The sequence below is a fragment of the Caenorhabditis remanei genome, chromosome IV (assembly GCF_010183535.1).
Source record: "Caenorhabditis remanei strain PX506 chromosome IV, whole genome shotgun sequence".
Taxonomy (NCBI): domain Eukaryota; kingdom Metazoa; phylum Nematoda; class Chromadorea; order Rhabditida; family Rhabditidae; genus Caenorhabditis; species Caenorhabditis remanei.
The window spans coordinates 7,695,359-7,707,382 of record NC_071331.1 but is presented as its reverse complement, the minus strand read 5'-3'; the positions used below and the strand labels follow the sequence as shown (position 1 = coordinate 7,707,382).

At 35.5% G+C, this 12,024-nt stretch overlaps 3 protein-coding genes across 3 annotated transcripts; 2 read left to right on the top strand and 1 right to left on the bottom strand.

Moving 5' to 3' along the window:
- Window positions 1-1,013: 1,013 nt before the first annotated feature.
- On the top strand, window positions 1,014-1,412 carry GCK72_012759 (uncharacterized protein; the record flags this gene model as incomplete). The annotated part of the gene is made up of 2 exons (XM_053729379.1): window positions 1,014-1,191; window positions 1,255-1,412. The coding sequence occupies 2 exons, from the start codon at window positions 1,014-1,016 to the stop codon at window positions 1,410-1,412; spliced, it is 336 nt and encodes a 111-aa protein (XP_053584151.1).
- GCK72_012758 (uncharacterized protein) lies at window positions 1,046-5,503 on the bottom strand (the record flags this gene model as incomplete). The annotated part of the gene is made up of 9 exons (XM_053729378.1): window positions 1,046-1,185; window positions 1,276-1,408; window positions 2,531-2,943; window positions 3,873-4,104; window positions 4,186-4,299; window positions 4,405-4,494; window positions 4,556-4,623; window positions 4,890-5,073; window positions 5,444-5,503. The coding sequence occupies 9 exons, from the start codon at window positions 5,501-5,503 to the stop codon at window positions 1,046-1,048; spliced, it is 1,434 nt and encodes a 477-aa protein (XP_053584150.1).
- Window positions 5,504-10,418: 4,915 nt separating this feature from the next.
- On the top strand, window positions 10,419-11,664 carry GCK72_012757 (uncharacterized protein; the record flags this gene model as incomplete). The annotated part of the gene is made up of 3 exons (XM_053729377.1): window positions 10,419-10,499; window positions 10,768-11,504; window positions 11,613-11,664. 3 exons carry the CDS (start codon window positions 10,419-10,421, stop codon window positions 11,662-11,664), a joined length of 870 nt encoding a protein of 289 aa, XP_053584149.1.
- Window positions 11,665-12,024: the final 360 nt, after the last annotated feature.

Sequence of the window (12,024 nt, the reverse complement as noted above, 5' to 3'; positions counted from 1 at the left end):
TCAATGGTGTCAAGTTTCAGAAAGCGTAAGCTTTATCTTAGTTAAAACTGGAAACAACGCATAGTTGCTATTTTACTGGAACTCCCCAACAGAACTATCTACATTTGGTCTGATTGCAACTTTTTCTGTCTAAAAACGTTGAATTTTCAGGTATAATGCAATTTTTTGCAAAAAAGAAGTTTTCCTGTGAGCAATCACAGGAATTTTTAAGTTTTTCGTATTTTGTTAATCAAAATTAAAAATTTCCAAATTGCGGCTTTCTTATATCACTTTCTAATATTTTTCCACTATTTCACGGTGTTCATAATTGAACTACTGAACTGTTCTCTTGCTAATTCTCGGATGGGTTTAGAATTTTCTCTAAAAAAAGATATTGAACCCACTTGATAGAAAGCTATAATTACTAAGTTGATTGGGTTGTCAGAAGTTCAGTAGAAGTTATGATAGTTGAAAACGTCTTTCTAAAAAAAAAAAATGAAAAAATCCAAATTTTAAAAACTTTTTCCTCAGTTTCATTCTGATCAGAAATAGGCTTCAATAATCACTACATCACTGACCTGTCTCTTCTCTTGACAACAATTCAGTAGAAAACTTCATTTTTTTGAAAAAGAACCCAAACTCTTTCTTTTCAAAAACATTTTCTTTATGTTTTATTCTCATCAAAACTAAATTGATCACTCTTAAAGTTTTTATACATTACATAAAGCAAGGAAGCAAATTTAAACTACCGTTGTCAGAATAACATATGAGTGAGAGAGAGTAACTCATTTTCAATTCATGTTGTGCAAACTTTCTAGCATTTTTACTCTTGAATTGGAATCAAACACTGCCACGTAATGTTCCGTTAAAAAACCAGTCTTTTATGAATATAACATCATCATTGATGTTGGCTGTTTACTGTTTCAAGCCTACCGTTTTTGTCCTACAAAAAATCAAATCTGTTAAAAGCCAAGTACAGAAAAACCGTTTATGAACAACAAAAAGTGATAAGTTTCATATCAACCGGTTGTGATATGGATTCATCTCGAAAGAAATATTTGAATATCTATTTATTCTTATTCGTAATCTTCTCAAAGCACGGTTTCGTCCAAACATATGCCCAAATGAAGAATAGAGTTGTCAGAGATATTGGGATGGCCACAATTCCCAGACTGACGACGCCTGCTTGCAGGGTTAGAACTGCACCTGAAAGTGAAATAAAATAAAATACTGTTTGGTCAATTAGTGAAGTCGATGAAACATAAAAATTTTCAGTTAAAATGCAACAACTCCTACCTGCAATAGCTCCACTGGCAGCACTTCCCAATCCGATTCCCAGAAAAACAGAATCTCCACATGCCAACATTGCAGATGCACATCCTGTTACTCTCTTTGCCTCGTTTAATCTTTTGTACCGTTCCAGTTCTGCCTGAAATTTCAATGGTTTTTCAAGGGTAGTCAGTATTTTCGTAAATGTCCAGAACGTGACAAAAATGCGTATTTCAGTAGGAAGATCTGGGAATAATTACTAAAATTAGCCGCATTCCACAAGGCAGATTCATATTTTAATGTTTTTCAGTTCGCTGCTCGTTGTAGAGTTTTGATATGCAGCTTAATCGGTCTTTTTTTGAGCTGGTTTATACCATTTTTCACCCAATTTCACTCCATTTTTCGATCGTCGCAAGTATTGCTGAGATCAATTCTACTGAAACATAATAAAACTAATTGAGTAGATAAAAACTAATTGAGTAGAAAATTGTAAGGATACTGTTTCAAAATAGGCATTTTTATGTATGTGAAGTTGTGAACTTTAGTTAACGATCGAAAAAAAAGTCCTTTCAGATTATTTCTACTGAAAAATGATTTACAACTTTAAATAAAATAATTTATTTTGAGTTTTGCGCTAAAATTTTCGCTGATTTCAGCGGGTTGATTCCAACACTCACTCACAGTCTCTAAAGATTTTACGGGTTTCCTATGCAAAGATGCTCTGAAAAACACGTGGTCCGTGACGGTGAACATTTGCTACTATTTTCCTACAGAGAATATTAGAATAAACTTTATTTAACTGTATTTAGGGGGGTTTTTTTTTTTTTTAGTAGGCTTTTTTGCAGTTTTTGAACTAAATTCTCATACAATATGTAAGATCTAACAATGGAGGAATTCTGATGATGTCATTGGTAAAAGGACAGTATCCTAGAGAATTATAAGTTTCTGAATTGTCGGAAAAATGAAACAGCAAAAATTATACCACCACAGCAAAGGTATTGAAGGCGGCATTCTTCATAGCAAGTCGTTTTATTATCACTACAAGAATTGTTTAGAGATGAACCTAAATAATGGAATTGATCAACTGACACTAGGGATGCAGACGATATTAATTCATATTTAAACAGTATTTTAATCATTTACCGGTGTGCAAGAATTACAACGTCTGAAGAACAAACTGACCCCATCATAAATTTTGGGAATACTGTTTCAAAATAGTCATTTTTATGTATCTGAGTTTTAGTTGTAATGAAGACTTTTTAGCAAACCATAAAAAACTCACATTAATATCCTCCTGAAGCTTTTCGAGTAGAAGACTTCTGACTTCTTTTGATCCAATTTTGGGGCATTTATCATAAATATTCAATGCAGTGATTCCATGTTTAATATGTGCTTCCAACAACTTCTTCTCTGACATCATTCTTGTTCCATACGTGGATCTATCCATTCCACGACAATAGTTCACTTTCGCTTCATGCGCCGCCTCAATACATATCAACTTTGCATTTGCATTCAGAATACTTTGTGGTTGTGGAAGGGTTTCTCCGTCGAATGATGCCGCGTATTCTTTGAAATATTGTATCATTTTACGGCATGTTACAGTCTTTCCATTGACTATCTTCGGTTTCAAATTATGGGGTCCTAGTAGGTTGGGAACCATTTTCTTGAGTTCTTCACGGAAGAGTGGGCGGAGATCTGAAATAAATTGAATACCTCGACTTTGATATTATCAATAACTTATATTTCTCAGGTTTATTTTAAGTGCACATTGAATCAGTATAATAAATAAAGATTTTGTATTTTTTTAGGTAAATATTTGTAATGCATTTCAGGTCAGTTACAGCTCCGCATATTTATGAGAAGGTTACTGTGACAAAACATTTTTTTCTACAGAAAATTGAGACATTTCAGATTTATCGTTCTTTCGTGTCTAACAGTAACTTTCATGAGAAACATAAAATTCTGAAATTCTATAAAGTAGTCTTTGGACCGTCCCAAACATTATCCGTTCAAAAATACATTTATTTATCAAATAATTGAAACGGAAAATCAAAATTGTCACGGGCCGGTCTCAAATCGGAATTTTTCGGGGGTTCAAATTCAAAAATTTCTCAACTAAATTTAATATTGTTTTTCGAAAAAGTGGCATTTTGACAATACCTTAGAATTCAATCAAAAGCAGTTTATGCATCAAAAATTGGATTTTTGATGTAAAATCTTCTAAAAATTCTAAAAATTTGGTCAAAAATGGGCACAGTTTTTTCATCCAGGCCGGGCGGTGCCGAAGTTTGACAAGTTTTCGGAAAATATTTCTCTGATTCAGAAAGGTTCCAAGAAGAAATAAAATTAGTTTATAGACAATAGGAACCTCATTCGTTTTGCAGTTCTTGTTCAACACTGAGAATAGTACAAAATTGAAATTTTGTTGGCTTGCAGAAAAGTTGTTCGCTTCGATAAGAACCTATACTATTCGTATACTATTCTCTACCAAATGCTATGTGGAAAACAGTGAATAACGAGAACACGATGGTAATAAAGTTAAAAACACTTCTGTTTCAGACGCAATGTTGTTTTTCTTGTCTTAACTTGAACAATCAGTAAAAACAGGTAATAATAGAGCTAACCTTTAACATGCCCTCTAAAACTCTGTCGTTCTGCAACTTTATATCCAGGATGTGGGAGTAAATAACACTGAATATCCTCGAAATACTCTCTCAACAACTCGCGAACTGCTTTTATTTCCTCCGGTTGTTCTGGATTCGTTTGCAGAATGTTGTCGAGGAAGTCGGTTCCCCCGTTTTCACCGAATTCGTATTCCTCTTGATTTTTGAAATCTCGGACACAGAATACTAATTGCTGGAATAATGAATAGTGTTTCAGGTGGTTGTTTTAAAACTAGACAGTCGAGAATATCTATTAAGATAATCAAAATCAAACCTGAAAGGGCTTCCCAAAATTATGTGGTTGTTCCATAGCCATTCTACCGTATTCCACGAAAAGTGAGAGGTGTTGAAGAGCGTCTTCTTGAATATTGTCCACTACGTTGTATATCTGAAAGTCAGTTTCCATATTTTCGATATAAATAACTTTTGTGTGTCATCAGGTATAATTAATACCTCTGGTTATAATTGATACCTGTCTGAAACAGAAACTCACCTGTACACTACTAACAATTGTGGATAGTGCAAAAACCGTCATACATTGTTGATATGTTGAATTGTTGTCGAATGTTCCCTGGGTGTCCATCTGAATATAATACAGTTTTTTATAAATCCAGGACTATATAAACTGATAACTGATAACGTACCAATAGAACAGCGAACATTTCTCCCGTCACCGATTCGATCATAATTGGTTCACCCCATAGCCAGATGCCTGCAATTATGGTAATTACTGTTATAAGCGGTTCATTTTTTTGAAATATCTTTTGTTCATTGATATTTTCATCACACGATTATCTTGAATTCAAATCTTTCCGTGCAAGGAACACTCGCCCCCACTCGGTGGACACGCCCACTCCCATTTCAGTGATGCGTTCAATTTTTGAACACTGCCGCAAGAAATCGACGTAGGAGACGGGACGGGCTTTCCTTGCACAGAAAAATTTGAGCTCATAATACACTTCTCAAACTCCAACTCACCTACAGTATCCCTCTTGACTCCGGCTCTCCAATGAAATCCATGTAGTTGACAATCATCAGTCAACCATTCGAGTGAACTATCACTTTGTTGAGATTTGTGTAGATTGTAGAGGTATTCGAGGAAGAAATTCAGAAGGAAGCTCTTTCCTTTACGGAATGCACCAGCTACACTGATTATCACTACCTGCAAAAAATATTATTTATTTGTTTGTTTGCAAAAGAAATGCAGTGCCAACTGTAATAAATCTAAAATCCTAGTAGTTAAACCAATATAGAAACGGACAATCGTTTGAATAATGTCTCGAATATTGATTTACTACAATTCCCTCGAAAACTTGAGTTATTTCCGAAACAGCAGTATATCTTTGAATGACCCCCCGCTTCCTCGGATTCCCATTTCTCCACCCATACCACCCGCAGCGAGATAAGATCTATCGGGATCCTACTGTTTCGTGATGAACGGAAAAAAATTATCTGATTGAAAGAAGAAAAATTGACGACAATGTTTGTAGAAGTATTAAGTTCTTCAAAATAGTTTTCTGTAAAAGACAAACCTTCTCATTATGTTCAGAAGTTGAGACGTGTTTAATGGAAATACATTTCGCGGTGTTCATGAAAATTGAAAGGGTGATTCGTATCAAGAATCACCACTATGAACTACATTTCAGGTTATTGGAGAACAGAAATTAACTACTCATTCGTAAACCACCATAATTATTTTCTCTAAAAAAAACATCACTGTTTGAACATGGATTTATTCACAGCAAGTTGTAATCAGTAACTTAATTGTTTATCAGAAAGTTCAATTGAAATTGAGCCAGTAGAACACTTTTTTCTAAAAAAAATAGAAAAATCTTAATTTTGAGAACATTTTTCACTGTTTTATTCTAATCAGAAATAGATTTTCATAATTACTACATCACTTTTCTCTACATAGTTTTCCTATCTATTCATTACCTTGATGGAGACCACTAGCGACGGCGAGATAACATCTAGAGAATCGGAATAAAACTGTTTCATGGTGAGTGGGAAAGTACTATCAATTGAAAAGGAACCATTTTCAGTGAATTAGCATAACTTCGCCCAGTGGAAATTCAGCCAGCAGTACAGTACTTTTCATACTGAGAACTAAAACATTGAAATTATTGTTAGAAAGAAAATTGTTTGTCAAAACGTTCAGAAGAAATTGAGACAGTAGAAAACTTGTTTTCTAGAAAAGAATACAACTTTAAAAAGGTTTCCTAAAAACAATTTTCACTATTTCACTCTCATCAGAAATGGACTTTGGGAATAACTAAATTACTTACTTCTATCCATTGTGGGGCGATTTCCTATCCATTTATCAATCATTCGGAGATCAACTACATCAAGATAGCATCTATTGGTATCCCGCTGTTTCACGACAAGTGTGAGATTACTTTTGACTAAAATGAAACAATTCACTCACATGGGAATGACCCAAGGTGATACGCTGGGAATTCTTAGATATTTTGGGAAATGATAGCCCTTACCCCAACTAGAACAAAATAAAAATATTACGTGCCCCTTTTAAGTTTCCAGAGAATGGCAGACATAATTCGATTTTTTCGAATTTCTCGAGTTGAACCACTTCGAGACATTGTAACTCGGTCAATTCAAGAGCAATCTTTTCAAACTAAAGTGTAATCGCAAGATATAGATCAAGGCTTTATAAAAGGTACCAGGCTCATGTTTCCAGCTGTGACTCCCGAATTACTATAAATGAAAATGTGAAAATTTGCACTTCTCATGAAATCAGAAAGTGGTCATTTTCGAAAAAAGGTATTTGGGAGACCATGTCTATCTGATTGCCAGTGACAAATAAGGTATATATATACGTGTTCAAATATATGCCTCACCTTTCATTCCAGAGACTTAATTTCATTTTTTCAGTTTTTAAGTCCGACTTCATAAAACTGGCAGGAGTACAAAAAATTCAATTTACTAGTTAGACATGAAACCTTAAATATGTTTTTTATTTTTGTTAAAGATTTAATATTTCATGTTGAAACATAATTTTGAAAAAATTGGCATGAAATCTTTTGTCAGTAAACTCAGAAAACTTCTTTTTTAATAAAAAAAAACAGAAACAGGTAATTACAAAAATTTTCCACTGTTTCACTCTCATCAAAAATAGATGATAATAATCAATACATTAGTTAATGGTTTCCTATCCTTTCGCAGAGTACCAGCAACATCGAGATATAATCTAGAGTATAGAAATCCCGCTGTTTCATGATTAGTGTAAGAGTGATACTAATTGAAATGAAACAATTTGGAATAGGATCCAATAATTGCAAGACAGAAATAGAAAAATTGACAGGTATGTTTAAAACATATTTAAATTTAAGAACTTTCACAATGTACTTTGCCATAAAATAAGTATATTTTACTGTTTCTAAATTTTCATTAAAAAAATTTCAACGATAGATTCCAATTTATTCAAGATTTATGCACCATTCCAAAACCATAATATTTTCATTCTCTTATTACCCAATTCCCCTTTTTTCTCATAAACTGAACATTTATCCATCAACCCGCTTAGCGATACAAAAACTTATAAGGCTATTCAAACGCAACTTCTAAGACTGATATTGAACCGAAAACCTAGAAATTATAAATTATCTTGTCAAAAATTCAGTAGAAAACTTTTTTACTTTTTGAAAACGAACAGAAACAGCTTCTTTAAAAAAAAGTTTCCACTGTTTCACTCTCATTAAAATAGATTATAATAATCAGTACATTACTTTATTCATGATATAAGAAGGGTCAAATTTCAAAAGTTTTTATTTTCGGCCATAATTCGATAGGTTTTGTGATATTCTGTAGCCAATCCAGGTTTTTGCATGAGGAGAGGAAACCATAAATTAGCTGTATAATAATACAAGAATTCTTGAAGTTAAAAAGGAAAACCAAATTTACAGTATTTTCCTATAAATTCATTGCTGATTTTTCTATTTTTGCTGACGTGACCTATTAGTTTGTTAAAAAACTTTATTGAACAGAAAAAAAACAAAGATATTTGAATAAATAAAGAAAAACACGTGAACTACAGAAAATGAACATGTTCAAATTCTGTAGTGTAAGTAGAAAACCACGTGGACTACAGAAAATGAACATGTTTATTTTCTGTAGTTTAAGGAGAAAAAAGACGTGGACTACAGAAAATGAACATGTTCAAATTCTGTAGTTTGAATAGAAAAGGGATAAAATAAACCCATTGAATGTCAAAAACCAGTATTGTATTATTAAAGTGGAGTGTTGAATCCGGCCATGAAAAGACTTTGTAGTGATGAGTGAGTTAGTAGAATTATCTGAAAAGAACAACGGTTTACTACGTCTCATCAACATCAAACTAACATAATCGAACAGCCAAAATGGTAGATTTCGGATATTTTAAACAAGTGTCTTGAGAAAAAATCTGAAAATTAATTTGTTTCGTCTGTGCTTCTTTCCTGATTTCAAACATACATTTCCCTCAATTGAACTGACATACTTTCGACCGACAAAGAGACAACATAGAAAAATATCCGTTCCATGACAAAAATCAAGTATAACCGTATGCATTGTATGTATAAACCCATTATTAGAAAAAAAATCAGATTAGCTGAAATTACTTCGAGAATTAGATTACTTACCGCTCCATCAACCCAGAGAAATTGGAAAAAGGATTATATTTAAATGTATGCGTTTTGAAAATGAATTAAACACAACAATAGCACGCTCACTCTTTTAGTAGAACACGTCGCAAATTTTGGAACGTGCTCTAGATTCATTTCCTCTGAAGAAATAAAAAGACACGTGTCATGTTTTATTCCTTCAAAAAATTTTGTCAATGCATTTGAAATTATGTTTTTCCAATTTCTCTGGGTTGATGGAGCGGTAAGTAATCTAATTCTCGAAGTAATTTCAGCTAATCTGATTTTTTTTCTAATAATGGGTTTATACATACAATGCATACGGTTATACTTGATTTTTGTCATGGAACGGATATTTTTCTATGTTGTCTCTTTGTCGGTCGAAAGTATGTCAGTTCAATTGAGGGAAATGTATGTTTGAAATCAGGAAAGAAGCACAGACGAAACAAATTAATTTTCAGATTTTTTCTCAAGACACTTGTTTAAAATATCCGAAATCTACCATTTTGGCTGTTCGATTATGTTAGTTTGATGTTGATGAGACGTAGTAAACCGTTGTTCTTTTCAGATAATTCTACTAACTCACTCATCACTACAAAGTCTTTTCATGGCCGGATTCAACACTCCACTTTAATAATACAATACTGGTTTTTGACATTCAATGGGTTTATTTTATCCCTTTTCTATTCAAACTACAGAATTTGAACATGTTCATTTTCTGTAGTCCACGTCTTTTTCTCCTTAAACTACAGAATTTGAACATGTTCATTTTCTGTAGTCCACGTAGCTTTCTCCTTAAACTACAGAATTTGAACATGTTCATTTTCTGTAGTCCACGTAGCTTTCTCCTTAAACTACAGAATTTGAACATGTTCATTTTCTGTAGTTCACGTGTTTTTCTTTATTTATTCAAGTATCTTTGTTTTTTTTCTGTTCAATAAAGTTCTTTAACAAACTAATAGGTCAAAGTGAAAATTTGCATTCTAAAATCAAAATAAAGTAGTTTTCGTATATTTCCATAATTTGGCTACACTTTCCACATGCTGGGCGTAGAAGCGTTCTAAAACTGTAGTTTTATCCGAAATTCCAGCACCGAGAAGCATCATTGTCTAAAAGTGTATAAAACTACACATTTTAACGTAAATTACTGTTTTTTTCACGAAAATCGCCAACTTTTGAAATTCTACTCCTCTTATATTGTTTTCTATCCATTCCCTATTCCTCCGCAGACTATCGAGATATCATCTAGAGTATAGAAATCCCGCTGTTTCATGATTAATGTAAGAGTGATACTAATTGAAGTTGAACCATTAAGCATCCACTAGAACGTAAATGAAAATTTACAGATACTTAAAAAAATTAAATTTGAAATTATTTACTTTATCATTAAACATATTTCACTATTTCTAAATTTTCATTTAAAAAATTTTCAACGATTGATTCCAATTTGCTCAAGATTTATGCTAAGCCACTCCAAAACCATAATATTTTCATTCTCTTATTACCCAATTCCCCCTTTTTCTCAACAACTGAACATTTATCCATCAACCCGCTTAGCGATACAAAAATTGATGATTAGTGAAGAGAGATAAGATGGGGGGCAACGCCTGAATGTCGTCTCTCTCCTCTTCCCCCCTTTTCTCTCCCCCGAATCCCCCTCTCCAACCGAAATACCTGTTCTCCAACGCCTAGCCGCCGGTGAACTTTCTAAGAAAGTCTCCAACGGAGAAACGAGATAGTACCCCCATCATGGAGATATTCGTGCTGGGACTGGCTAAGCAGCCGGCTCGGCACCCGCATTCACATCGCGTATAAAACGCGCGGAATGCGTTGAAATCATCGGTCTGTTCACAGCTTCCAACCAAGCCTAACAATGGACATTGATTCGAAGATTAAGGCTTACCGCTTCGTCGGTTATGCCGCCGTCTGCTTCTCAGCCATGGCTGTTCTTTCGGTAAGCATTTTTTCCGACAATTGCTGCAGAGCTACTGTGACATTTAATTTTAGTCTAGAATTGATACAAGTTTGAGACAGTAAATTTTTGGGCAAAGCTATAACTTTCTTATAACTTCTTTTCTAGAAATTTCGATCAGTTCTCTTTTGCGCTCAATTTCTAAATTTTAAGAACTTTCACAATAGAAAAATATCGACTTGCCACTGTGACATTGAAAAATTCTATCCTCCACACTTTTTTAAAACTTTTCCAAACGTTTTCATTCTAGGTCTGCATCACCCTCCCAATGGTGTACAACTACGTGCAACACGTGCGTACCCAAATGCACCAGGAGCTCTACGCCTGCAAGGGATCCGCCAAGGACGTGTGGAACTCGGTCTACTCGATCCGCGAGCTCCCACTCGCCGCCAACCGTACCGCCCGTTCCACCTACAACGAGCAGTGCGCCGGATGCTGTCTGCCAGGACCACAAGGACCACAAGGAACACCAGGAAAGCCTGGAAAGCCAGGAAAGCCAGGAGCACCAGGACAACCGGGAACTCCAGGACGTCCACCACAGCAGCCTTGCGAGCCAACCACTCCACCACCATGCCAACCATGCCCACAAGGACCACCCGGACCACCAGGACCACCAGGAATTCCAGGAGACAACGGACCATCCGGTGAGCCAGGACCAAAGGGACCAGACGCCGCGCCAGGAGAGCCAGGACCAAAGGGACCACCAGGACCACCAGGACCACCAGGACAAGCCGGAGCACCAGGAGAGCCAGGAGCACCAGCCAAGTCTGAGCCAGCCGTTCCAGGACCACCAGGACCACCAGGACAGCCAGGACAACAAGGACCACCAGGACCACCAGGATCCAACGGAATCGACGGAGCTCCAGGAGCACCAGGACCAAAGGGAGAGCCAGGAACTCCAGGAGAGCCAGGAAAGGACGGAGAGCCAGGAAAGCCAGGAACTCCAGGACAAGACGGTACTCCAGGAGAGAAGGGAATCTGTCCAAAGTGAGTTTTTTTTTCTATTTTTAGCCACTGGCCTCCCAGTTTTGACTTTTTTCGGGACTAATGAGCCCTGAACCTATAAGACCCTTAAACAATCCCATCTCTTTTCAGGTACTGCGCTTTGGACGGAGGAATCTTCTTCGAGGACGGAACCCGCCGTTAAGAAGTCGAAGTCAACATCTTCCCACCCAACAAACTATTTATTTTCGATTTTTTCGAACAAAGTATCATCCACAAAAACCTTGTTTTTTCTTCTTACATTTCAGCATCACAAAAGACAGAATGACTCACTTTCTTATTGGCGCATGCCGAGTGCCCGAGTACTGAGTTCAGCGCGCTCTCGTTCAATCGAAACTTGCCGGGCTGTGTGCTCGATGGTGCGATGATCTGGAAAATTGAATTTTTACATGTATTTGGAACGGAGGACGTAATACATTCAGATCTAGTTCCAAGTTTAGAATGAGTTGTTGAAACAGTTGGGTAGATCAGAAAATTCACGTTTTTCCGTTTTTTGTGAATTTTT